General features: G+C 40.8%; 2 protein-coding genes across 4 annotated transcripts; one reads left to right on the forward strand and one right to left on the reverse strand.

Moving 5' to 3' along the window:
- The first annotated feature begins 1,167 nt into the window (after positions 1-1,167).
- LOC137278086 (dolichol kinase-like) lies at positions 1,168-21,440 on the forward strand. 2 transcript variants are annotated; one of them, XM_067810175.1, is made up of 14 exons: positions 1,168-1,218; positions 1,889-2,039; positions 2,674-2,755; positions 3,129-3,229; positions 3,767-3,856; positions 13,273-13,446; positions 14,360-14,526; positions 15,438-15,485; positions 15,872-16,069; positions 16,458-16,673; positions 17,195-17,357; positions 18,506-18,604; positions 19,599-19,676; positions 20,468-21,440. In XM_067810175.1, the coding sequence occupies exons 2-14, from the start codon at positions 1,922-1,924 to the stop codon at positions 20,599-20,601; spliced, it is 1,668 nt and encodes a 555-aa protein (XP_067666276.1). In that variant the 5' UTR covers positions 1,168-1,218; positions 1,889-1,921; the 3' UTR covers positions 20,602-21,440. The 2 variants fall into 2 exon arrangements, with proteins under 2 accessions (XP_067666276.1, XP_067666275.1); XM_067810174.1 differs by having other exon boundaries at positions 1,178-1,218; positions 1,893-2,039.
- Positions 5,206-10,861, reverse strand: LOC137278087 (uncharacterized). 2 transcript variants are annotated; one of them, XM_067810176.1, is made up of 3 exons: positions 10,609-10,861; positions 9,239-9,304; positions 5,206-5,819 (listed from the first exon to the last, which is right to left on the reverse strand). In XM_067810176.1, the coding sequence occupies exons 1-3, from the start codon at positions 10,859-10,861 to the stop codon at positions 5,467-5,469; spliced, it is 672 nt and encodes a 223-aa protein (XP_067666277.1). In that variant the 3' UTR covers positions 5,206-5,466. The 2 variants fall into 2 exon arrangements, with proteins under 2 accessions (XP_067666277.1, XP_067666278.1); XM_067810177.1 differs by having other exon boundaries at positions 10,627-10,859.
- Positions 21,441-26,193: the final 4,753 nt, after the last annotated feature.

The following is a 26,193-nucleotide window of genomic DNA, read 5'->3' on the forward strand; positions in this document are numbered from 1 at the left end:
CGCGGACACCAGAAACGGGGTTCAGACAATAACCCATGTGGTGAATAGAACCCGGGTCCTCGGCGTGACGAGCGAATGCTTTAACCACGAAATTACCCCACCGCCCCTACAATATTAGAGGCAAATGTACAATGTGAAAGCTGGGGACTTAAGGTTTACTACACGTGCAACTTAACACAGTTATCGGACTTTGTACGGCGGGTTCATATAAACTAAGGCATTGGAGGCTTGGACTTTGACCATTAAGACTGTCGTTAAATTAACGCGCCCATCTCGCAGGGGCACAGGGTTGGAATGACTCACGCCTCAGATTTAGCGTCTAAATACGTGGCAGAAAACATTATTAGGGAGACTTACTTCTTGGTTCCACTTCACTGTGACCATATAATTCCAAATTATATGTAGGTGACTGGATCTTATTGTACAGAGTTGTAATTTGTGGGAAGTGTAGAGTGAGAAATTTAAAGCACTTAGTTGTCTGTTAAATTATTATAAATGTAGAGGCCATAAAATTTAGTGCGGACCTTATCCGAAGTGGGGAACCTTGTCCGCATGAACAAAGAGGTTGACCCTGTCACCAAGCTGTCAAGGTAAGGATATCATCTGACGGAGGACTCCGTGTGGAATGGCTGCATTGACATGCATGGTTGACATCAGACAAAATCCTCCTCTTTAAATTAACAACCCGTCAGTGACTTCTGGTGTCTCAAAGGGAAGGTCAAAATGTTCTATTTCTCTTTTCATAAAGAACTCTTTTCGTGATCAACCGATTTGTATGACAACGGTTTACATTTTTCATGTTCTTTTATTCATATATTTACCAGCTTTATCCTACCATTAGCTTATTTCTTTTTGAAAGGCGGTGTGGGGTGGGGGAGGTATCGTCCCGGTAGTCATTCTGAATAAAGTTACTTTTCGAGTTACTGGTCATGATATTGCCAAATGTTGGACGGTCGTTTTACCACCTAAACTTGATCAATCATGAAAGAGTTATCGGACTTACAGGTATGTGGTTTTGTGGTTTCGTATTAACAATTATTTAACTATTGTATTTACGACGATTCATGGACAGCTGATTTTTACTTTCTAAGATATCTTTCGAGCGTAATAGAAAACGGTGACGAGTGGGCCATGTCATATGCATATTTACTTAGACAAGCTAAGTCGCTTTACATAAATATTCCAAAATGGCCGCGCCCATCGCGACAGCGAGTGAAGGTGGGGACGACTCACGACTTAAACTGTTTTTACCAGTGTAGATCACAGTGACAGATGTCAGTTATTCTATATGTCCGTTCGTTAATTTTGGGATGATGATTAAATTTAGTAACGGTATGCTGCTCAAGGCAACAGTACCACAAATTGAATGTCTCCTATTTACACAAGCACGGAAGAACCTCCACTCCAGTCACTGATCAATAAGAGGCTGAAACGTCCACCTTGCTGGAAAGGCTCCATTTGGTGGTGATAACCACGGAGGGAGGTTAAAAGGCAGTAGAAACACGTCAAAACCGCCCATGCCAACGGATTTATAGGATCGCAAGAATAGATACAACATCCTCACTTCCATTAAGCTTATACACCTACTGACTGCCAGCTCAATGTTATTTATTCCTTGCACATATACTAAAAAGCGAATTGAGAAAATACGGAGCATTGTTTTAGCTTACAAAAGCGCACAAGAACTTTCAAAAAATATAACAAATATTAACGTTATCAGTACAAACAAGGAGAAACGCCAAGATATATGGCATATGGAATACAGCAATATAGTATTCACACAGGTTCGAATTTGAGATATAATCAGATGAAATGCAGAAACTGTATTTTTGGTAGATATATGGAACACATTGGGCTGCATGCCATGTTTTTCCTGTTTTGGCTTCAGACAGACATAACCCCGAGACCTGATGTAGTGATAATGGGAACAGTGACTCGACGAATACAACTTGAAATCTTGGTGATACTGGCAGTAACAGCATATGTTTTGTTTGAAGTCTGGAACACCTTCAGTATACAATTATCAGTATGTCTTACAGGTAAGACATGATGCAGCTGACTGCAATACTTTAATTTACCAGGTGGCCATCAGTTCCTGCTGCTGCCTGCAGGTATTAAAATCTACATGCCCAGAATGAAATTTGCAGACCCATTTTGTTAAAGTAAAAGCAATAAAATCAAAATACACTACACAGTACCAAGTTTCACACTGTATCTTCAAAATCTATTAGCAAAGACTATGGTGCAGGGAGAGGTTTGTATTTTAGTAAAGATTGTTGTTGCCATTGACGAATCATGGATGGTTCTCTAACGTCGATGAAATATATATGGGAAAGATTCTGGTTAAAAAAACAAACTGACAGATAATTCACTGACGGCCATAAATGCTAGCAGATATTTGAAACTGAAGGCCTGATACAATAACAACCAGCGATTATTTTGGCCCTGGATGACTGCTTTACTTAGTCCAATTATTGCAGCTCCAGAATATGTGGCCAAGTCTCCAATATTTGGTCAAATTATTTGGAATTATGTGCATGATTATTGGGGATTTTATGTTAATATATATTCTTCAGAGTGGTTTTTGTTCTAACAAATATTGCCAATGCTGTGTTTGTGTTAAATTGAAGTTGTTGAAAAACATATTTCAGTGCAAATGTTTTTGTTCATTAGTGTGCCTCTGTTGTCAGTTTTTGACACTGACACTGAAAACCTTTCTGGACAACCATCAACCTCACATCAGGCAACTGTTCAGGTAAACAATCAATTCCTCATATGTGTGTGTCTTTGTCTCTGTCTATCCCTGTTGTATCTGTGTATGACCAGTTTATCTTTAGTTCATGCTGTGGTGCTGACACTTTGAGTGGCAGTTTAGAAGTTGAGAATTACAATATTGACAAACTTGATAGATTACATCTTTTTTTTTATGAGTGCGATGAAATGTCATTGTGGTATTGTGAGAATTTCACACCTGAGAGTGTTATGCATTAGAGCTAGACTTGTGCATTTCATGACTTTCCCAGTCTCCATTTTCATTTTTTGTATGTGTAGACTTGACAATCAGCTGTTCATTCTGATTATAACAGTCAGATTATAGTTTAGAGGTGTGTAAATGTGACGTTTTTCAGATCGAAAGCTGACCTTGGCTATGTGTGTTCGATTCTGGTCCCACTGACTGTTGTAGCTGATCTGGTCTACATAACTAAACACAATGTCTTCATCGACATGCGTGAGTATGGCCTTTTTTCATCCCATAATAGCCTGGTGGGGTAGCTTAATTAGTGGATAGAGTGTTTGTTGGTGAAGCTGAAGACCAGGATCCTTTTCCTCACCTGTACAGTTAATGAAGCTTGTCGATAACTGTGATACTGGTGCAACATTGCGAAAAGAAGTGTAAAAAATTTGTTCCCTCATCCACTCACATTACAGTCTGTCTCATTTCAAGTCACAGTCTAATTCTAGCTCCAAATTGATGGAAACCTTTGGCTATATTTCAACCAAAAAATTGTTCTGCTGGAACCAAACTACTTTCATACTAGGCGTTACTTTTTACCTGACCCACAAAGATCTGGGTGAGAATTAGTCTTTAGCAACCAATGCTTGTTGCAAGAGGCGACGGGATAGGATGGTCAGGCTTGCTCGTTTAGTTGACACACGTCATTATATCTTTATTCTGAATGAAGGCTATATCGCCTGAATGTTTGAAAACATAAACTGTTCACAGGTTTGAGTTGGTCAATTATTTCTGTTTGTCTTTACATGTCAGTTGAATGGTTGGATGAGTATCGTAAGACACTGCACGATATCGTGGACATCTGGGGGCTGGATCATCGGCACAAGGCTCAAGTTTTTGACCGTGGGTAACAGCAGACATATGCAATGTTCTTTATATCTATCTACCGTGTTTTTCTTGAATATTTTAGTCAGATTTGAATGTGTCTTATCATTGCTCATACTTTAAGTCACTGGATTGTCTGCTCCACTAGACATGACTATTTACAGGTTACAATCATCGTATGACAGGGATATCACTGAATGCAGCATTCAACCACAAATAAATAAGTAGTAATACTTTGAACCTGATGGTTATTTTTAAAGATACAGGATTGTTAGATTGTTATTAATATTATACAAACACTGGTCTGTATAGTCAAGGGGGCACTTTGGTACTGATGGTAGCCTAGTGGGTAAAGGGTTTGCTTGTCATGCCGAAGACCTGGTTTTGATTAGCCACAGGGACACGTGTGAAGCTCATTTCTGATGTTCCCTGCCATGATATTTCAGGAATATTGCTAATAGCAGCACAAAAGCACACTCATTCACTCCCTGTATAGTCAAGAAATAATAACATTCCCTTCCATCTTCCTTAATTAAGGTTATTATGACTTCTTAGTTTTGGATAAGAACCTTGGAAGTATTCATCAGCAAAACTTCCTTGTGAGTTCACTTCAGATGAATTGATGTTAAACTTAGGAGCAAAGAATGCTGATGGAAGTGTTTGTGGAAAATGGATTCGGGTATTTGTTGCTGTTAGGAGGATACACTGTGTAAAGAGGTGACCACAAGCCTTAGTCATTCAGGCCAATGGTCAATAGTGTGAGCAACATGATAGTATCTGTAGCATAGTGCTCCTTGGCCAGATGAAGAGTAATATGATACAGCTGGTCTTATTACCCTTACTGCATCTCTTGATCATGTTGAACACCAGTGGTTGTCACCGTCCATTAGACCATGTGGCCATACTCCTGCAGTTGATGTATGAACATGTGGACAGTTTCAACGATGGACTGAACCCAGTTTGTTTTGGTAACCTGTTACATCTTGTGGCTAGTTCCATATCAACAAGAATTTTTGGAGGGTGGGATGTCATATTTACAACTGACTGCTCCTAAGAGATCCTAAAAGATAAGGACTTTTCTAGCATTTGGCTGAGCACTAACTGCAGACTTGGTACCAGTCCCTCTATCAGGCTGTTCAGATAATGACCCCAAATCTACTGTGGCCTGCATTGGAGGTTATTTGATACCTCTGGCAGCAGGTATGTTTTATGATTTATATATTCCAAAGTTGAAAATGCATGTGTTAATCGTGTTTTCAAATTCCTAAAAGTCCATTAGTGTAGCTTCTGAAGCTTCAAACGGTGGTCTGACATTGTTGTCGATGCCATTGTGAGACAAAAACAAGACCAACAGATTATTATATAAAATAACAATGTTTATTTTACAAACAACTTTCCATTCAAACAAACAATGTAAACAACACTCAGCATTAATAAATACAACTGTCTTGGTCGTCAGTAACAACTTGAAACCTATCATGAATATATACAATGGCATATAGTATTTTGACAGTTTCAGGATTGTGTAACCAAGACAACGGTCACATTTCTCAGTCACATTGTTGACAGTCACGTGTATGTGTGTGGATGTTCTGTCCTGTGTACAAATTGCGTCAGTTCTGTATTGTTCACTCCACCTTTTCCATTCTGGACGTTTTCTGAGGGCCATATCTCTCCACAAAGTCTGACATGTTCTCTACGATGTTATACACTGGCTGCATCACTCTGTCCAAGATGGACTGGACCACATGCGCCCATACCAGCAGTGCCAAGAAAAGTAGCCTTTTCAGAGTAGCCACAATGCCTTGGAATGACACGTCTTGGGGTGGGACCTTTCTGGCTTCAGCTTGGACACCTTCAAATGGTGCTAACATCGAATGCCACAGTTTGGCTAGTGTGTGGTAGCCCAACAGTAGGAAGAGGAAGACGTACCTGAGCCCCAGGTAGAATGTGCTCTTGATGAAACCCATTGTTTCTTTTTCTGAAACAAAATGGCGTTTTCAACTTTAATTCTCTGAAACCGTATGTCAATATATAACAACTGGGCATTGCATTTGTACTATGACATCCTTTGACAAGTCGAATTTAAGTATGTATGTGTACCTACATGAATTTGTTTGAAACGCATCGCCCAGACAAATAGTTTGGATTCTAGTTTGCGATAAAATCCTGCCACCCTATTGTACGAACTCCTGACACTATAATAGAATAGGGAGTCCAATGACCCTTCGACATAGGAACGTGGGCTTTAGTGCGAGATCACTGAACAAAGACTGGCGGTTGTACGAGTTCTAACAGAACCAGACAGTGGTGGAGAGTCGTATTAGTAAAACATCAACAGTATATGCGTGCGATAGTTGATTAATGGTCGGTTGTTCGATAGTCGAAACATAAAAAAGGTGCATTTCAATAATACAGAAACACCGACGTTGTAGTATCGGTCTTACTAAAGACATCGACGGATATACGCCCGATGTTTCAATGACGGATTAAGTTACTTAATCATGAAATACAATGTATAATATAACAAGTTTTCTCACGGTCAGAATAAGCCATATCTGCCGCTCTTCAAACCTGCTGACTTCAGAATTCACTACCGTAGGTGTGCAAGATAACACGATTACTGAGGGCATTATGTCAGGGACAACTCCACCGTCATTAAAGTGCTATACATCTTTAGATCATATCTGACGATAGTTATAAATATTCAGATGATACTTGACTTATATTTGTGATGCTATTCCCTTGTTTCCTCCATTCCAGAAAAGTAATGGAACGATGTGTTCCAGTTTCCAGTTGCCAGTTGAAATTATTTTTAAGGAATGAAGGGTTACTCAGACTTTACCCTCTACGTCAAAATCGGTTCGTCGGCCATTATAGAACAGAACGTGTAATGTACGAGTTAGTCTTACCTCAGATGAAATCTGTTTCTGCTATGACCGCAAAGATTGGGAAGGAACTGAGCGCGATAACGTTAGTTGGGTATTTATAGTTGTTTTAGCACGACAGGATTGTCTGAACTCCGAGCCACACGCATTATAAATGCCCGGGTTGTCAATTTCAGCCGGGGAGTGACCATTAGTGACGTCACATACAACCCCAGTGGAGGACGTGCACATGTCTAGCACGTGCTGATTACAGGATTTCAAAATACATCAAATTTCCATCTACAGACGGTATTTGCATGATTTCTGGTACTTATGAAGTCATGCATGATGTAGTATTTCAATGGACGAAAGCCGTTATTCGTCCTATTTACGTGACCTGATCAACAGACGCATTTCCTGGACTTGACCCCAAGTTAGGACTTTGGACATGTGATTGGCGTAGGGCGAAATTCTCAAGGGTTGTTGGATCAACTGATAATTATGCAAGAAACACGCCACCTAGCCTTGCCCTAAGGCTGTACTGAATGCTGAGTCGATGGATGTGTAGTAACTCTAGCCTTCGATACGAAAGTGGCAAGTCTTGATAAGCGGGCAATGACCTCAGTCTGTTATTTATCATTTAATAGAAATTATCATTAAACTATCAATCTTTACCTTTGAGACTTCTGCAAGTCTACACGCCGCCTTGCATGTCGCTGGTGGTGTATGTCTAACTACATGTATTTCCGCGGTGATTCAGGTACGTTATCATGGACCCTGATCCAGAGACCTGACTCAAGAGTTTGTCACCTTTTACCGTGTGTTCTAAGACACTTGTTTGTCCCTTACTTGAAATAATGGTTGCATTTTGCCTCGGACCTCGTTTTTGAGACGACCGTCAACATGCATATGGCATTCGCTGATCGAAACGCACGTGTCACTCGGTCGGCACGTGAATGGTGTTCAGCGAGTGAGTGAATACTGCTTTAGGCCGCACGCGCATTTTACAAAGCTATGTGTAATATTATCAACAGCGTTGATATAATATATAGTTCATATACATGTATTCTAGAGCTAGAGAACATAGATTATACAGGACTCGGACTTACGTATGGATTCTACATGTCACAATGAACTGTTTAGCTTAGTTGAATGAAATGAAACTTCAGGAAAGAGAAGACACTGTTAGTTGGCACTTGGCGTAACAACGAAGCACTGTTTCGCGAAGAAATATCTAGTTCAAATACAAGCAAACACTTACGAATCTGCTGTACTGTATTTTAATTCAACTTGCCATTTTCTCCCCAAAAAGACTATATTTGCCACTGTATGTCAAACTATGTACTGTGGTAAAAACCGTGAAGATCCGGGTGATAATTGTTCTTCAGTAACTCATGTTTGTCGGAAAGGACGACTTAAGGATCGGTGGTCAGGCTGCTGACTTGGTTCACACATGTCATCGTATCCCATTTCCATGGATCGATGCTCATGATACTCACCACTGGATTGTCACGTAAAGACTCGATTGTATGTAGTCCGCAGTCATATAGAAACGATATTGCTGAGTGCGGCGTTATACAAGAAACAAGTACTCGGAAAAAACAAACATCTAAAATTGACACATCGTTAATCTTGATCTAAACAAGGTGGTATTAAAACTATATTACATGGCGGCATATTAAAACAGTGTATTCATTATGACATGTCTCAATTAGAAATCGTAAATGTTTCAGTTTAAGATTTATGCATTCCTCAGTTAGCTTTAGACAAGTCTCGCATGTTATGGTAACCGGGCCTCCGAGGATGGAGAAAGCAGTTACTTCATGATGGTGCTTCTGGTAACAGGATTCAACTTAAACAGGGCATGAGTTCTGTATCCACATACCAGGTAATCAAAAGGCAGGTGAATATATTTACGTGGTGAGTACTTTTCGAGTTAAGAATCGTTAACTCGGGGCTGAAACTATCGGAATGACACCCTTCCAGCCTCTCCAAGAATAACCACGTGATATGATTATGGAATCAACAGACTTAGACGTGTGTTCTGTGAGTGAATGATCCCACGCGATGACCTGGGGTAGGTCCCCAGTACCCCCATGTAATACAGACCTCACACGATCAGTGTGTCGTATCACATAGAACGCGGGTTTAATGGTTTTTGGGCGGTGGGTTAGCCTAGTGGTTAAAGTGTTCACGTAGAACGCCGAAGACCCGGGTTCGATTCCCACATGGGTACGATGTGTGAAGCCCATTACCCGCTGTGATATTGCTGGCACGTCGCTCACTCACTCGCTCACTCACTCGCTCACTCACTCTCTCATTCATGCTGTTTACCGTTGGTTTAAGTGACCGAGACGCGAACATTATCATGCCGATCAAGCTGACTTACTGCAGACCGGCGTCAAACAACCACTCACTTGTTACCTTGCCATTTATTATGATCACCTTGAATGCTAAATCTAACGTTAGGCTATGGCGATAACGCGTCGCTACTCTACCCTCCATGGACCTACACTTTTACAGGCGTACTCACTTGAATCAGTCTGGTCCTCGGCTATGCACGAAAAGAAGGACATGTTGGTCAAGCTGTTGGACAGATCTGTAACAGAGGCACGCATGTAGAGAATGGATGTGAATAACGTGAAGGTCGTGTATCCCGTATAGAGGACATATGTACGTACTGTATTGCCCATCGCATCACGTACAGAGGACATCTGTACGTACTGTAATGTCCACTGCGTCCTGTACAGAGGACATCTGTACGTACTGTAATGTCCACTGCGTCCCGTACAGAGGACATCTGTACGTACCGTAATGTCCACTGCGTCCCGTACAAAGGACATCTGTACGTACAGCAATGCCCATTGCATCCCGAACAGAGGACATCCGTACGTACCATAGTGTCCATAGCATCCCTTACAGAGGACGTCTGTGCGTACTGAAATGTCCATTGCATCCCATACAGAGGACATCTGTACTTTAGAGGCTGCGTTAAAAATGGAGTGGGCGTTTGATGTCGCATGTGCAATAGATCAGCCTTACAGCGACGAAAATGGGTGAAATCACATAATGGTCAGAGTCGTTGTGATAAACCGGACCGAGAATATTGGTATCAGTCCGATAAATTTACACTCGAACTTCCCGACGTCGATGCAATGTTTGCTTGATCGGTTTAGTATCGTGTGATGTTCCAAATACCTTTACCAGGATTTAAACATCTACACCTCCAAACTACACGCATCAATAGAGACAACATTTGGACTACTTTACGTAAACGTGAAGTTTCGGTTCAGATTCTAGTATCTTAACTGAAAACGTAACTCAACCAGTGGACTGGGTGTTTGTATAATTGATACCTGTTAGGTAAGTTCGCAGTTTTATTCAGGATTAACTGTTTCCCATGGGCGGATACAGCTTTTGAGGCGGGGGGTGGGGGATGCGGGTTGTTTGCGCACTTCGTTATCACCAGTTTCGACTGTCATCTTACAAAATTTGAGGACAAATAAAGCTTCCATGCAAGTGCGGCATTTATCTGGGTTGTGTTTGCAGTTCTGCCCATATCGACGTGCACTCATCCATATCGTATCCATTAAAAGCAATAACGTAGTTCACGTTATACAGGGTAATTCATCACGTTTACGTTAGGTTCAACATATATGTATGGAGTCTGGATGGAGCGAGGCTTGTGAGATAGCCAGTTTCAATCTTTCATTATGTTAACGCAAGGATAATGAACATATCAGTGAATATGGTGTCTGTTTATGGTTTTTGAGACAAGCAGTTTAAACCTTACAATGCTTTTGAATAAACTTCTTGAGACCAATCGCGGAAATCATGCGATAATGGATGAGGTAAACAGTTACCAGAGGATTAGTTTTTGACATGGCTGCAACGTAATCTAACCTCGGACACGTGACTCACGCTGTGCTATGTCCTCTCCACACTCCTGCGTCATCGTTGTCGACATCCTCACAATGGATATGCCCCTCTTCAGCGCATTCTTCTGGCCGATGGTCAAACCGAGATTTTCTATGTCCGAATCGGACAAATCCAAGAAATCCTCTTCCAAGACAATGTTGTTGGTTTCGAGACTTTTCACAGTCTTTTTGTTCAGTTGCCATTTGTCAGAGAAATCCTTCAAGAAATCCATCTCCATCTTGATGCTATCGTCTGGCTTTCGCTTGAGGTTTGAAGATGTACGCAGGGTCAGGCGTGGGTCATCGACTGAACGTGCAACGCTCCTCTACATCAGCACAGAGCCACATGTAACCAGAAACCGGTCGCCGTGCAGGTTTTAGCGGTGTTTGTGTTTAAGAGTCGTCGGCGTTACGTCACAGGTGTTATACATAATTGAGAAGGGTTGTGCAACTGACCATAACTCGTTCAGTGTTTTCGCGTATTGTTATTGGTAACAGACGACGAATGGGGTAGTCACTGGCCCATGACTTTGACACAACTCCGTGTCCTTAAACTCGCCACTAAGTTGCTTACTATACCCATAGCCTCAGGGGAAAAGATAGGTCTCTCTTTCAGGTTGATGTAAGGGTTGCCTTTGTTATGGCGAGACTTAGAACGGACCCACCAGCAGCGTAGCCTCGATAATATATTATAAATTAATATATTGTAGCAGAATGTATTTACCTGACTGAGTCGGGTCCAATGTATTAACGGCTTTGGCTTGTTATTTTCTTGTTAATTGCGTCGTCTCTTGCCGCGATTTATTGTGATAATTAAGCTGTAGCCGTCTATCACAGTCGAATGTCCCTTTTGCTATGTAGCCTGTTTGTTATTTTGCAAGTAAGTGTGAAAAAACTCCCTGTTGTTAAATTTTTGTGTATGTGTATATGAAATCTGTGAAAAGGGGAGTTAGGCCTATACTTGCACAAAGCAATCTTAGCGCTACGACTATGTTAAGCCCATGTTGAAGAATGGTGTAGAAGGTGTTGCCATGGCAACCTTTAGATGGTCGTAAACGGCATCCAAGTAGACTTCCGGGCACTACTCATGAAAAAACGTCCAACATGAAACCAGAGACCATATAATATTATATGGTCTCTGATGAAACAGAACTTCGTTCTATGTCCCCAAAGAAAAGAGCACACGAAAATTTTACATCTGTTTTTCCAATTTCCTTATCACGCAAACTGACGCAATGTTATTCCATTGTGTCACATTCATACAGTGAGTGAGATTTTTTTAGTTTTACTCATCAGTAGGTAATAGTCCAGCTGCATGGCGGTGCATTCCACACAACAAACGATCACGTTTGGCCTTCTGAAGGGGACCTTGATCAGTGCTTAATAATTACGATACTTGTCCTATGGTTATCGAGATTTCTCTATGTAATTTCGATTTGTGGTTTTCCGATTGATTGGAATAGTCTGAGTCCTGAACATCCAAACGACTTCTCAATCGTAAGATCACCATTTTCGTCCGCGGCCGAGTTATCATATGTTACTTTCATGAAAGACAGTGTTGTCAACGATTTTAAAAAAGCCTCTGTGATAGTTGTGTTTTCTGAGATATCCTGTCACAGGAACCCGATATCGTACTGTAGGTTAAACATAGACCATACATCTACATGCACGTCATATATATTAATATCTACACATGGGTGTAGATGTATGGTTTATGTTTAACGTACAGTGCGATATTGGGTTCTTGTGTATCCTGTTCACTATTTGATGCTAGTACTCTGGAAAACAGACAAATGATGTCAGCAGATTCAGTTGGTTCATAAACACTAGTGTCGATTGTCAGTTCCGATAATCCAGTCCAGTGTACTAATCATGAGTTTGCAACCATTTCCTGACAGCTACACTTCGATAGGAGTGATCCAATGACTTTGTTCAATGATTACCCATCAATAACCCATTAGGTAGAGCAGATAACTGTATGATTTGACAGGGAGGTACATTTGTAGCTTATATTAGGGCATTTAACCATATCTCATTTAGTCGCTTGTACATATAAATGCACACAAATTGTGCACATCAGGATGCATCGTGTTTCAATGCATCGTCAGTTAAATAATTAATCTTTTTTTATATTCATATGAATCCATCATGATTACACTGAATGTAGCCTAATTAATAAAATGATCATTTGTGACAGAATACCTTCATTCAAATCAGCTTGTCACAATGTGTGAAGCCCATATATTTGATCCCTACAGGCATATTGCAAGAATACACTATGGTGATACAGTGAATATGTCTTACTAATTTCATACTAATTGTACTTGAGAAAGTTAAGAATGAACAAAGATATTTGTTACACTGAAATAACATTGAAATACCTGTACATGCAGTAACTGTAGCTGTTATTCTACCTTGAACTGATGCCACAGGGAGCCCAGGAATACACCGGTTCTAAGTATGCATGTATATTACATGTTTCATAGTTTACCAGTACCTGTTGTACCATATCATTACTCATGCTTTCAGGTAATGGTTCCTCTGCCTTCCATTTACAGACCCATGTAGCGTATAAATTGCAAATTTGGACAAAACTCAAGAAATCATTGTATACTGATGGAACTAGACAAGGTGATACTTTTTGTTGTAGACTACATGCACTCCATGTTGGGTTGTGCCTTCCTGGTGTCCTACCTGGCAACCCTGGGGGTCATAAGTAACAGAGATCGCAGTAAACGTTTACCCTTCACCTGCTCTTTGTGGACCACATCAGTGCTTGTCACAGCATCGGGTATTGCAGCTGGTGTCATTTTGTCCATGGCAGGTGCGTGGCATTTACTTTCACAACATTGCTTGGGTACCGTCTCCTTTCTTCTCTTCCTGCTCCACAACTTCAGCACTACTGTATCTGAATCATGACATTTTGGATCTTACTTTCAAATGATAACTTAGAATCTCATAAATATCCATGATGCTGCATGTGTCTTTACAGAGCAGGCCCAAGTCCATGTTATGAATGTTGTACATACACAGTCATCATATCATCTGAAAAGGACATGGGAGATTTGGTCACTGTCTAGAGACAATGTAATGTTCTAAATCTTGAAGTAGTATGTGAATCTTACAGTCCAGCTGTATTATCAGTCAGTCAGTTCAAGAAAGGACTGGATTCTCTAAACATTTCATGAGGTGACTGAAATTTGGTCCTGCAAGTTACATTATCTGACTGAAATGGTTGTTCATTATATCCTACATATATGATAAAGAACATCTCACCACATTCAGCATCCTTTGTCCCTCGTCATCCAAGAGAGCAGTAGAAGTAGAGCTTCAGCTGGTTGGCATCTTCCTTGTCATAGTTTACTTCTCTCTGTTTACTGAGTTTGCAAGTAGTTTCCATGTCATCCATATCTGGTGGGTAGGGTTTTGTCAGGTGCCAGACAAGTAGGTGCAAGTGTTTTAGGGCCAAGTTGGTGTAACAAGTAATGACTGTACCAAGACCTGCCCTTCTTTGTGTGTGCTATGAATAACGATTGTTATCTGTTTGCATGTGTATGAAGTAAATAACACTAATGACTGATAACTGCAACATTCATACACCACAGCTTCCAGGGACAAGGGAGACAACCGATCATGACTGACAGATAACTATCCACGTCTAACGCTTGCCCAACTGGACATTAATCATGTACTTATGTTTGTGTATAATGGTTAATATGTTGTCTCTGACATTGCAGGTACCATAGCAACAACGATCGCTGCTCTAGTGCTGTCCCTCCTTGTGTTTTCTGTCACCTTCTACCTTCCAAACCACCTCCCTAGGACCTTCACCTTGGGAGAGTTGTCCTGCAGCGTCCAGCTCATGGCAGCGCTCCTGTGGAAGGCAGTGTATGTCTACACAACTGTGAGTTCTGTCGTATGTCTTCACTCCTTCACTTATACAGCGACAGAGATTTACAGTTGTTGCTTTGACTGTAAGGTGCAGTCCAAAGTTTGGTCATGGTAGTTAAGAGTTTTCTTAACTGATGGTATTGCTTCTCTCCCCTTCTGCCCAAAACACAGCGGAAACTTTTGTCTCTATGTTCCCAAGATTACTAAAAACACCTCACCCAAACACACATTTCCATGCACATGCTCAAGAACATCCTCATAACTCATTGCACTTTTCATTTTTGCCCAACGCGACAATTGGGAGGAAAATTCCTCTGTTAAAAATCCAGACTAAGCCTTATTTGTACATCATTTAAAAACTATACATTTTATTTTAATAAGTTTAATTGATAAATGTGAAGTAACAAAAACCTGGTATTCTAAAATTTGGAAAAAAAGAACTGGCTTATTTGTCGAAAGAGGAGTAGCAATGCAAGTTTGGATCCAATTTTCTTATTTTTGAAAGAGTTTTTTTTGTCAATTTACATATTTTGAAGTTTAAAAAGTTCAAGTGAACTTTTGTTCAAGACTAAATAAATTTACTTGAAAGGATTGTCTCTTTTTATTTGGTGATCACACTCTACAGGAGAGGTGTTACATGTCTTGAACTGTGGAAAGTTCCATGTGAAATTTGTCCAACCCTAAACCTCACAGTCATTGCATGAATTGTTTTCAGATATGGGTAATTGTTCTTTGTTCACAGGGAAGAAACAAATCTTGTATGTTTGTCAAGATTAGTCATTATTCAACTCAAGGTTTCTATCTGTTTAGATGCATCTACATGTATTAAGCAGTTTGTATCATAAAAGTAAAATGACAATGTTAGCAGCAATACAATATTGCTTGCAGGTTTTTAAAGTGACTCACACTGCTCTTGTTTTACAGACGGATATTACCAACTTTAAAATATACAGCATCGATTCATTGCAAACAGTAAGTTCATCTTTCCCAGAGAGCAGACCAAAGGATGATAACATAATGAAAATAGGCATTCAGACCAATTATTTAATCAGTGCCACTTTGCAACTGAAATATCAAATTTTGAGAGTGATTTGATTAAAATGGATCACACACTCTGAAAGTACACCCTAGTTCGATTAAGGTGTGACTCAGAGCTTAAGACATTGTTTCACTCAACTGTGATACTATGCTATTAATGGTGTCTTGTGAAACCGAATCATAATTTGTAAAACCCTATTGTCAATGATCTCGACCTTGTTAGTACTGTATACAGAAACATGTAGTCCAGTTTTAAATTCCCCCAACAACTTACCTTGTCATGATGGCAATCAAACATACTTGATTGGTGTTGGTTTCAGATTATATATGTTGCCATATTTGTGATCATCATCCTGTATGTGCTCCTTCCTGCACATCTCCATGGAGAACGTCCGTGGGTGTTCTATGTGGTGTTCACATGTGTGTCAGTAGTGTTGGTTCTCCCCACGTCATACATGGCTCTTGGGACAGATGTTGTCACATGGATGTTCTCCAGCATATTCAAACATCCCAAGAGGGTAGGTGATGAGAGGGTATTGTGGTAGTGTCTTTACCAGGAAGGGAGTATTTGTTTTCTATGTAGGGTTTCTTTTGTTGAAATTGAAAAAGATAATAGAGATAAAGTCTATCATTTTTGTAAGCTGACATCTGATTGTCTGAAGAATCAAAGAATCTTTCATTTGGGTTGAGTGGTAAAAGTTCAGTTATGATCCAACCAGTACAACTTGAAGAACAGCTGGGATATTGCAGCTTCGAACAAACCAACCAACCAACCAACCAATGGAGGTATGGGTCAAATATCATCAGGCAGAGAGGAGTGGTATCAGGGTGAATGATATTTAAGTGAGATACTTCAGTGCCAGAGTGAGCTCTGTGGGATCTGTTAAGCTATGTGCTCTGCTGCAGGTGAGTCTGCTGATGTACTGGATGGTATGTTCCGTTGTGGCGGCAGTGTTTAGCTTGTGGCAAGGGTCAGACACAGAGGGAGACCGCAGCAACACCATCACCCGCAAGTCATTCCATCTTGTCATAGTAGCTGTGTACATTCCAGGGCTGATAGTGGATGCACAGTTTCTACACCTTGCATCAGTGTGTGCTGGCGCCTTCCTCCTACTGCTTGAAGTGAGTCCACTTTCCAGTACCCAGCACATGTCAGATCCATCCAGCGAGGGCTAGAGGTCACATCAGTAATAGTAATGATATTTATAATGCTAATTTTTGCACTTAAAATCCAACACGATGCTGCTCTCTGGCGATACATTATTACCCTGAAGGAATTGTACTTTCAAAGCTGCTGCTAAGCGTTAAGCGAGACAATAAGCGTTTGTACATCTGCATCTCAGGTACCCATTGTATACAGCTGGGTTGACTGAGTGGATAAAGTATCTTGCCCAGGAAAAGAACATTTCCACCAGAATTCAAACCCATGCCTTTGGCATGAAAACTGCTAGCATGCTAACCACTACACCACTGTTCTCAGTACTTGCAACATTAAGAGCATGCATCAATTGACAAATGTGTGCTGTTATGCTAAACATTCCTAAGACCAAAGAGATAGTTTTCACAATATATATGTTTGTGTAAATATGTTGTCTATTCATTTCCTCTGATAGTGGTGTAGCTTGCAGTGACTCTTCTTCCAGGCTGTGAGAGTTCACACTATTCCGCCACTGGGCCAGTATATTGACAGCTCATTCAAGATGTTTGTGGATGACAAGGATGAAGGCCGTGTGATACTGACCCATATCTACCTCCTAGTGGGCCTCTCTCTTCCTCTCTGGATCACCAGCATCCGGCCCATCAATGGTAGGTATAGGGATATACAAATTTACACAAAGTGTGAACACATCCAGTATGACCAATGTTAGTTTGTTGATTAACACTGCGCTCCAGTTATATGACATAGGTCTGTAAATAACTGAGGCTGGATCAGAAAATCTAGTGATCAATAGCATGAGCATTAATCTATGCAGTTGGAGTACACAGTGTGTTATATGCAGTAAACTACAAGTAACTCAAGGTACCAGAAAGTTTAGTTTAGTCGATGTACATTTTCATTCAAATATACAACAAATAGACAGGACAAATACATTCCATTATTTCACTCACCTCATTATAAGCATGTTCATCATTATCATAGTTTACTTTATATATAAGTGCACAAAAGGATTATATTAGACAGTCTACATGAATTTACGTGTATTTTTTATCCATAGTTTGAAAAGACTCTCCCCAGTTGGAATTCCAGTTTGGAATAGGTCCCTGAGAACCTATGTTCTTAGACACAAGTAGCTGACTGGATCTGGTAGTCCATGGCTTGACTGACTATAGATTGTGTAACTAAACAGCAGAAATTGTTGCTCATAACATCAGTCACTGGGTTGTCTAGTCCAGACATTATTTACATGTTGGAGTCATTTAGCTTGAATATTTCTGAGTGTTAACATTTATGTTATACTAAATGATATCAAACAGTTTGTGGAATGTCATGGGATTGTATGGTTTGACCCATACATACCAGAACCTTCAACAAATGTGTTGTTATCTTCTTGATGCAGGTATAGATAGAACCTGGGTCTGCACTTCAGGGTTTACCTTGGTTCATGATTGAAAGAATCCTGAGTTCCACTGAAGACCTATTGTGCCTTCAGACCTGTGAAACTCTAGGTTAGAATTGGTCTTCCACAACCCATTCTTGTCATAAGAGGGGAATTACAGGATGTCAGGCATGCTGAGTTGGTCATTGTATGCCAACTGCATAGATAAAAGCTCACACTGTTGATCACTGGATTGTCTGGTCCAGACTTAATTATTTACAAACTACCACCCTATAGCATGAATATTGTGGAGTTATAAAACAAACATACAAACAAAACAAACATTTTACTTTTTAGAAACAAGAAGGTAATATAGGAAGAGAACACTGTTCGCCAAACTGTTTCACATTGTTTCAGGTGCTCTGCTGCCCATGTACAGTGGAGTTATCTCCCTTGGTGTGGGTGACACTGCAGCCTCTGTAGGGGGAGTTCTGTTTGGTCAACACAAGTGGCCAGGTAACACACATTTACCATCCTTGTTCGCAAAAACTAAACTCAGTCATAAACCATGCAGCGATATCACGGCAGGGGACACCAGAAAATGGGCCTCACACATTGTACCCATGTGGGGAATCGAACCTGGGTCTTTGGCGTGACGAGCGAACGTGTTTCCCCATAACAGTTTGGAAGGATTTATTACCTCCCTTTGCTGGCACTGTATTCTCACAGTAGCCAATCAGCTAAGCTTCCATTACAACCAATGTTGTCAGTGTCAAAGATAGCGGTCGCGGCTGCGAAGGTTTGTTCACAGTGCAACTCAGATTTTGGGAAATCATAGAAACTGGCATGTCCGAAACTTTAAAAAATATATGCAAGAACTCCTTCTACCTCTTTTGTGATTGGTATGCTCAGCTTCCCAGCATAGACACCTATAATTGGATAAAAAGCTAGCCAAGGGAGGTAATAAATCCATTGATGAATCGAGGGTGTAGATAATAGAGATCTATCAGGGGATAGTGGATATATTGAGGATGGGAGACGGGGGGCTAGATGCTTTCATGACTGATGTTGTGTCTACAGTTATTATTAATTATGACTGTATTTCCCACATTTGTGTAAAGGGGCCATGTTACCACCTCCAGTAAGCTATTGAAGGTGCCCTAGTGAAATACTTATTCGCACTAAACAAAAGCACAGGGGTGGAAATAACCCTTTGTCTGACGCACCCAGGCCATTTTTCCTTTTGTTGTTGGGAAAGCAATTTTGTTTATCTCACTGTACAGATGTCTAGTTGATGTTCCAATATTAATTACATTATTTTGTGAAAAAAAGTCAACAAGAAAATTGGATGGTAGAGTGGAAAAATTATCAGGGTAAGTGATTTTATGTGTGCCACTGTACCAGAGTCTACTAGCAGTCATAAGGATATTTCCACTCCTGAAGCAGAAGTCTAAGAAAATAATCAAACATGTTCCTTGTGGGAGATTCCAAGGTGATGCTTTGCTTTCAGGAAGTAACAAGTCTTTGGAAGGAACAGTCACCTGTGCCATCAGCCAGGTTCTAGTCTTGGGCAGCCTCATTCTCACAGGTCTGATACTTTATTCAGATAGGTAGTATCAAGTACCCCAGAACCTAGTCTTATAGTTTCTTACATAATGACCTCATAAAGATTATCAGTTGTTTTGTTCTATTACATTTACAATTCAGTCTTCACTGTCCCAATTAGGCAAGGAACCTAGCTTTGATTCCTTAGCTGTCCTAAACGAAATGTTTTGTCAGTACTTAATGGTTTAATCAACATATACTTTTGTTCACATTGGATGTTTGACATTGTAGTTAATTAACAATTAGTTAATTAATTATTTGTATGAAACAGAAAGTACTCAACTATCCAACCTATATTTCGGATTTCTGTGTTAGAACCATATCATTTGTTATTCGGGAATTGGTATGTACAAAATAGGGTCTGCATGGACAATAAGTGCCACTTAAAGTCAATATATAGAAACGCAGTATTTGTCAATGAACAGCCCTAGTTAACAATGATATGTAAGAGCAGGTTTCCTCTCTGTACATTCTATGAGTTATGAGTTTGGCTAGTCAAAGATTTGGATGTGTTGAATCCACATGCCTATGTCTGTCGAACAGACAAATGAAATTGTTTTTTAAGGCTGTTTCGTGTGAACAACACCAAAAAGATGCACACCAGGGATGCCTCTCGTGTGTGACAGGCATGACTGGTCTGATTCCTAGGGGCAAACAGTTTAGCTATCTGTCTGCATAACTAGAAAATATTTTAATAGCCACTTAACAACCAGTAAGTATCCTCGTCCATCATTCCATATAGATATCTGTCCACAGTGTTACCTACTTTTTCAGGAGTAGTGTCAAGTCCTCTCAGCCTGTCCCTGGTGGTAGCAGTCATCTTGTCATCGCTGTTTGAAGCTTTTACGCTGCAAGTAGACAACCTGGTTCTACCCTTGCTGACATATTCTCTGCTTTGCATGTCATGACGAGTATTTGTTTGTTTGTTATTTAATGCTACACAAAGCAGTATTCCAGCTATATGAGGGCAGTCTGTCTGTTGAGTCAGGTTCAGTGAATGACATCATGAGAATCTATCTTCTTACTTAGGATATGATGACATGTATTGGCATTGCCATTAGTTCTGGGTTTCCAAAGGCTTGTTCCAACCCTGATCTACATGGTCCATGACAGAATGAGAACATTCATCAGTTCATTAGAGTCAAACTCTTCTGTACACTATGCATCCTGTGGAAGTTATGGAAGGATAATGGAATTAATTTTTATGTGGTCAGGCTGTAAGATATCACTGTTTCTCCAATCCTGCTGAAGGAGCATATTGTTTGTCATGCCATCATCGCCATGCCATTGTATACAGTAAACTTAAATCTTTGAAGGGCATTTAGTAGTGGAGTGCATAAAGAAAGCAAGATTTATTGATGTCATCTTCTTTATTGTGAATAACAGGACGTTTCAGTGTGTGTGTTCATCACCTGATGAAGGAGCAAGCATGCACCCCAAAACGTCCTGTTGTTCACAATAAAGAAGCTGACATCAATAAGTCTTGTTTTTCTTCCTCAAGCTTGTTTGCACTCATTTTCCGATTTAGTATTTTTCTGGATGTCATTTCATGTCATGCATAATACCTTGTGTTTTGATGCATGAGGTCCTGCAGAAAGTCCTGACTGTCAGTCGACCCATTACAGTTCTCCCTCATCAATACAATCCAGTGTTGTTTTCGTTATTGTTAATATGTATTGATCATACTTACATGGAGATCATTTACACTTGTTGCATTTATTTTTAATCCAATAATAAATTTTACAAATAATGCTTCAGTCATTGTATCTGAGGGAGGTTTCTTGAATGAAGCCATGTATCAGATTTACCAGTGTTTCAGACATTTCCCTAGCGCACCAAGACAGAGCCTCACACTTGCAGGATTTGTAATGGTGAGTGAGTGGAGTCGGTTTAGATTCTGATAATCACATCGAGCCATCTTACTGTTGAGGAAAGCAATATCATAGGCCGATTCAGAGGAGGGATGTGCAGGCCCACATCCCCCTATACCACCCTCTTCGCTCCTGAAAGTATATCTGAAGGACTGTTGAAACTTTCGTGAAAGAGAAGCGGGCATAGTCCAGGCAACCTTGAACCCAACCCACGATCACAAACTCAGGTTTCTGATGTGCCCAGGGGACGCAACTCTACACAGCCCCTTAGGCGACCGGTACTGAATATAGCCCGTGTTCACGAGGAAAACATGTAATCAGAGTAGCAGGGTGTGGAGTCATCCAACAGATGACATACTTTCCTTATCAGGTTGATGACGGGGTCATGTGGACAAGGAGTAGTAGTCTCAGTACGTCACCGATACCACCATCAAAACCCATCAGTGTGTGAGCCATGTCAATGATGCATGAGCGATGTGATACAAAGAAACTTACTGGTGGTGAGCTAGGTATATGAATCTTTTACCGCTAAATTACCCTCAAATAAACACCAACAATTAGGCTTCTGCTTGGCTGTCAATTCATGAACGCCCCGTCATTCACGCCTCGTGAGTACATATTTATTGAGAAACAGTAGGGTACAGCTACAGACTCCACTGCTTCCGGATCAGAAGGTCCACGGTTCGAATCCCACACGGAAACGGGACTCGGGAAAAAATGTGGCCGCCACGCCAGCACGTCCTCGTCCACCAACAGGCATCTTTGCAAGTGCATGCTGCCATTTATATTTGTTAGTTTGCTGTTTAACACCCCACTGAGCTTTCAGCAGTATTCCGGAAATATCACGGCGGAGGACACCAGAGCTGGGCTTGAATGGGTCAATGTAGGGAATCGAACCCGGGTCTACAATGTGTCGAGCGAACGCCTTAATCACTAGGCTACTCCACCGACCCTCATGCATTGATGAATATCAGTTCTAAGCCACATCTTTAATGGTCACATGCAACGTAAAACACAACTTTGCAGATTCTGGTACCTTTCGGTATGCACTTACCGAAACAAATCATAAAAAATGCCAATTCAACCTATAAAGTTGAAAAAAAAGCGATGAAAGAAAAGCCCGCGAAATCGGAATTCAAACGTTTCACTAAATTCCCCCCAGCGCTGGGGGGAAAACTGGTTTCAACAGCTGTGCTGCGCTGCCTCCATAACGCATGCGCAGTGAATAGGTTCGAGGAGCTTGAAACAGTATGCATGCCCAGCGTCTGAGGTCGTGAGCAGTAGTCTAATCTTGGTTGTGTACACAAACAAGTAAATAATCTACTCGTTACGTAAAACAACTTGTTGATTGTAGTAAACAGTCTCTGTCACAGAGAAAGCTCAGTGTCTGGTTTATTCACACCTATATGTCTGTCTGCCTGTCTGCTAAAGACAACATGCAATACACAGCTTCAATCATTGACCACGTGCAATTTGAACGTAACACCTATCAGACTATACCACATAAAGAAAATAAGTTGATTTACCTGCACCCGAGTCCCGTGTCTGCCACATTATGTAATTAGGCACGTGTGATACACATGACATGTTTTTATGTCTGTGGGTTGCAAACAAACTACATTCACTTTTTTCGGATGACTGGATCTGACGGAAACTGGTGCAAACTCTTGTCAGTTTCAAGTCCTGCTTTGTACTTGGACGAATGACAGATTCCAGCCACGCAGTAGTTTACCATCTCTACTGACATGATTTTTTATTTGATCGAGCGCAAATTCAGAGAACATGTATTTTCCAAACCCAACATCTCTATATACATTCTTCATGGATAACGACTTCTTTTCGTGTATATGATTTTGTTTGACAACAGTATATGAATCCATACTGAAACGACGCATCAAATACACAATAAGAAGTTGTTATCCATAAAGAATCTTACTTTCTTGTGACTTGCTATACTTCTAAAATGCCCATCAAACAGATCATCTTTCTGTACACACAACGAACCCTCAGCATATGTATCGGCAAATGAAACAGCCAATCGGAAGCCGTCGTTACACTTGAGTGCAGATCCACCCGCTATGACTGGGTTCGGTCTCCCGAGGGCTTCGTTTCGGGGGAAGTAAGCCAAAGTGCAAAATATCGCACTTTTGAATCGCGATTGTATGCTTATAATTATGTTATTTGTTTTTTTTTAAAAGCAGCAATGTATATTATATGTCATGAATAAGTGATAAATGTGTTTTAATTATGTTTGATTTTTTGGTTGCATGTGACCTTTAAGAATAGCTAGTTCAGAAACAGGGCTAAACAATTACCTGATAGATCATTTAACGTTCATGTGAGTCTTGCCATGAAATATCCACAGACATGTGTAAACCTGTGAAGATCCGGGTCAGGACTGATCTTCAGTAACCCATGCTTGTCCATCCTCGATATCTCCAGGGTATACGTTCCGATAAGTCTCCACTATACCCTGGATGCATCTACGGCTCGGTCCGAAAATTTCATTACCTCCCTTTGCTGGCTTGCATTCTCACAATCAGCCAAATCAGCTAAGCCGTCGTTACAACTGAACTTGCCAGTGTCGATAAAGATAGCGGTTGCAGCAGCGAAGGTATGTTCGCAGTGCAACTCAGATTTAGGAGAAATCATACAGACACATTGATAGGTCTGAAAATTTAAAAAGATATATGCAAGAACTCCTTCTGCCTCATTCAGAGAATTTGTGCATGGTTCGTGTTGCCAAGTTTATTCGGTTAGATAATCAGGCCCCCCTAAGTAATTGAAGGAATTACAGCAAATTTGAAGGAATTGCATCTCAAATGTAAACAAACGCAGCGATATCGGTAATTTAGCGGTAATAACAGAAATACATCGGCCCTATCGGAAGCAATGTCGGTAATACTGGAAACACGATCGGCCATCTTCGGAGATTTTTCGGTCGCGAGCGGAAACTCACGCAGCAAAACATGGCGTCGTTGGAAAAAGCACCCGTCTCGGTGAGATTTGTTTTTAGTTTCTACTATTACATTTTTATACTTATCCATCTTTGACCACCCGTGTTGAATGCGTTTAGGTATGAGGTGTTGTCGGGGCAATAGCTTATGTTTTTAGGAAAAGAAAGTCACTCTAGGAGAGCGTCACAAGTCATGCCCCTGTAGTTTGTTTACATCTGAACATCGAAGTCGTGCCGATGATTACGAACGTGCGCCAGATATAACATCATTTTTTTTTTTGGTGTAAAATGTGTTTAAATTTGTCAATTGCACCTCGTAGCAAGAAAAATTATGGCTCTTAAACTTCTTCATGGCGCACGTTCATGATGTTCGTAATCATAGGCACGACTTCGATGTTCAGATGTAAACAATCTCCAGGGGCATGACTTGTGACACTCTTCTGCAGTGACAATCTTTTCCTTAAAATATAAGCTATTGCCCCGACAACACCTCATACCTAAACGCATTCAACACGGGTGGTCAAAGATGGATAAGTATGAAAATGTAATAGTAGGAACTAAAAACAAATCTCACCGAGACGGGTGCTTCTTCCAACGACGCCATGTTTTGCTGCGTGAGTTTCCGCTCGCGACCGAAAAATCTCCGAAGATGGCCGATCGTGTTTCCAGTATTACCGACATTGCTTCCGATAGGGCCGATGTGTTTCTGTTATTACCGCTAAACTACCGATATCGCTGCAATTGTTTCGCGAGTGGGCTGCGTTTGTTTACATTTGAGATGCAATTCCTTCAAATTTGCTGTAATTCCTTCAATTACTTAGGGGGGCCTGATAATTTAAAAAGTGAAAGTGTGTTGTGATTGTTTCGCTCAACTTCCCAGCGTACACACCTGATTGGATTAAAAGCCAACCAAGGGAGATAATAAATTTAAAGGGCTTAGCTGTAGATACATCCAGGGTATAGTGGAGACTTATCGGAACGTATACTCTGGAGATATCGAAGATGCTTGTCGTAAGAGGCGACTAACGGGATAGGGTGGCCAGGCTCGCCGACTTGGTTGACACAGGTCATTGTATCCTTCTTGCGTAGATCGATGCTCATGTTGTTGATAACAGAATTGTCTCGCATAGAGATGATTATTTACAGACTGACACCATATGTTGCTGAGTGCGATGTAGAACTAAACTCACCCTCCTATACACATATATGCCAGTTACATACCCGGCTGAAATAAACAGCAAGAACCGCGTAGGATGGATCACAATTTCAGCTCCATGACAAACAGGCGAAAGAGTTTTCACTATACTTTGAATGACGAAATCATTTACAACAAGGTCTGACTTTTGTTTCTCAACGTTTATTGCTAAAGAAACAGCTAGTTTCAGAGTAGCTTCTCAAACATCTAAATTGGCGAGCCTTGAGCCAGCAAGGCTACGAGTCCAACAAGCCATACATCAAACAAAACAGTAAACAACATCAAGAGCATGACCAGCTGTTGACCGGCCGTTCGTCTGACCAAGATTGACAGCAGTCACGGCATCCGACATCACCGGCAGTGTTTATGGTCATGTCATCATTGTCGACTCCGTCAACCTTTGTCCAACAAGCAAACCCGCAAGAGGTAGAAAGAGCGGTATGATTTCTTATGGCTTGTAATAACATCAATGAATGAA

The sequence above is a fragment of the Haliotis asinina genome, chromosome 3 (assembly GCF_037392515.1).
Source record: "Haliotis asinina isolate JCU_RB_2024 chromosome 3, JCU_Hal_asi_v2, whole genome shotgun sequence".
Lineage (NCBI taxonomy): Eukaryota > Metazoa > Mollusca > Gastropoda > Lepetellida > Haliotidae > Haliotis > Haliotis asinina.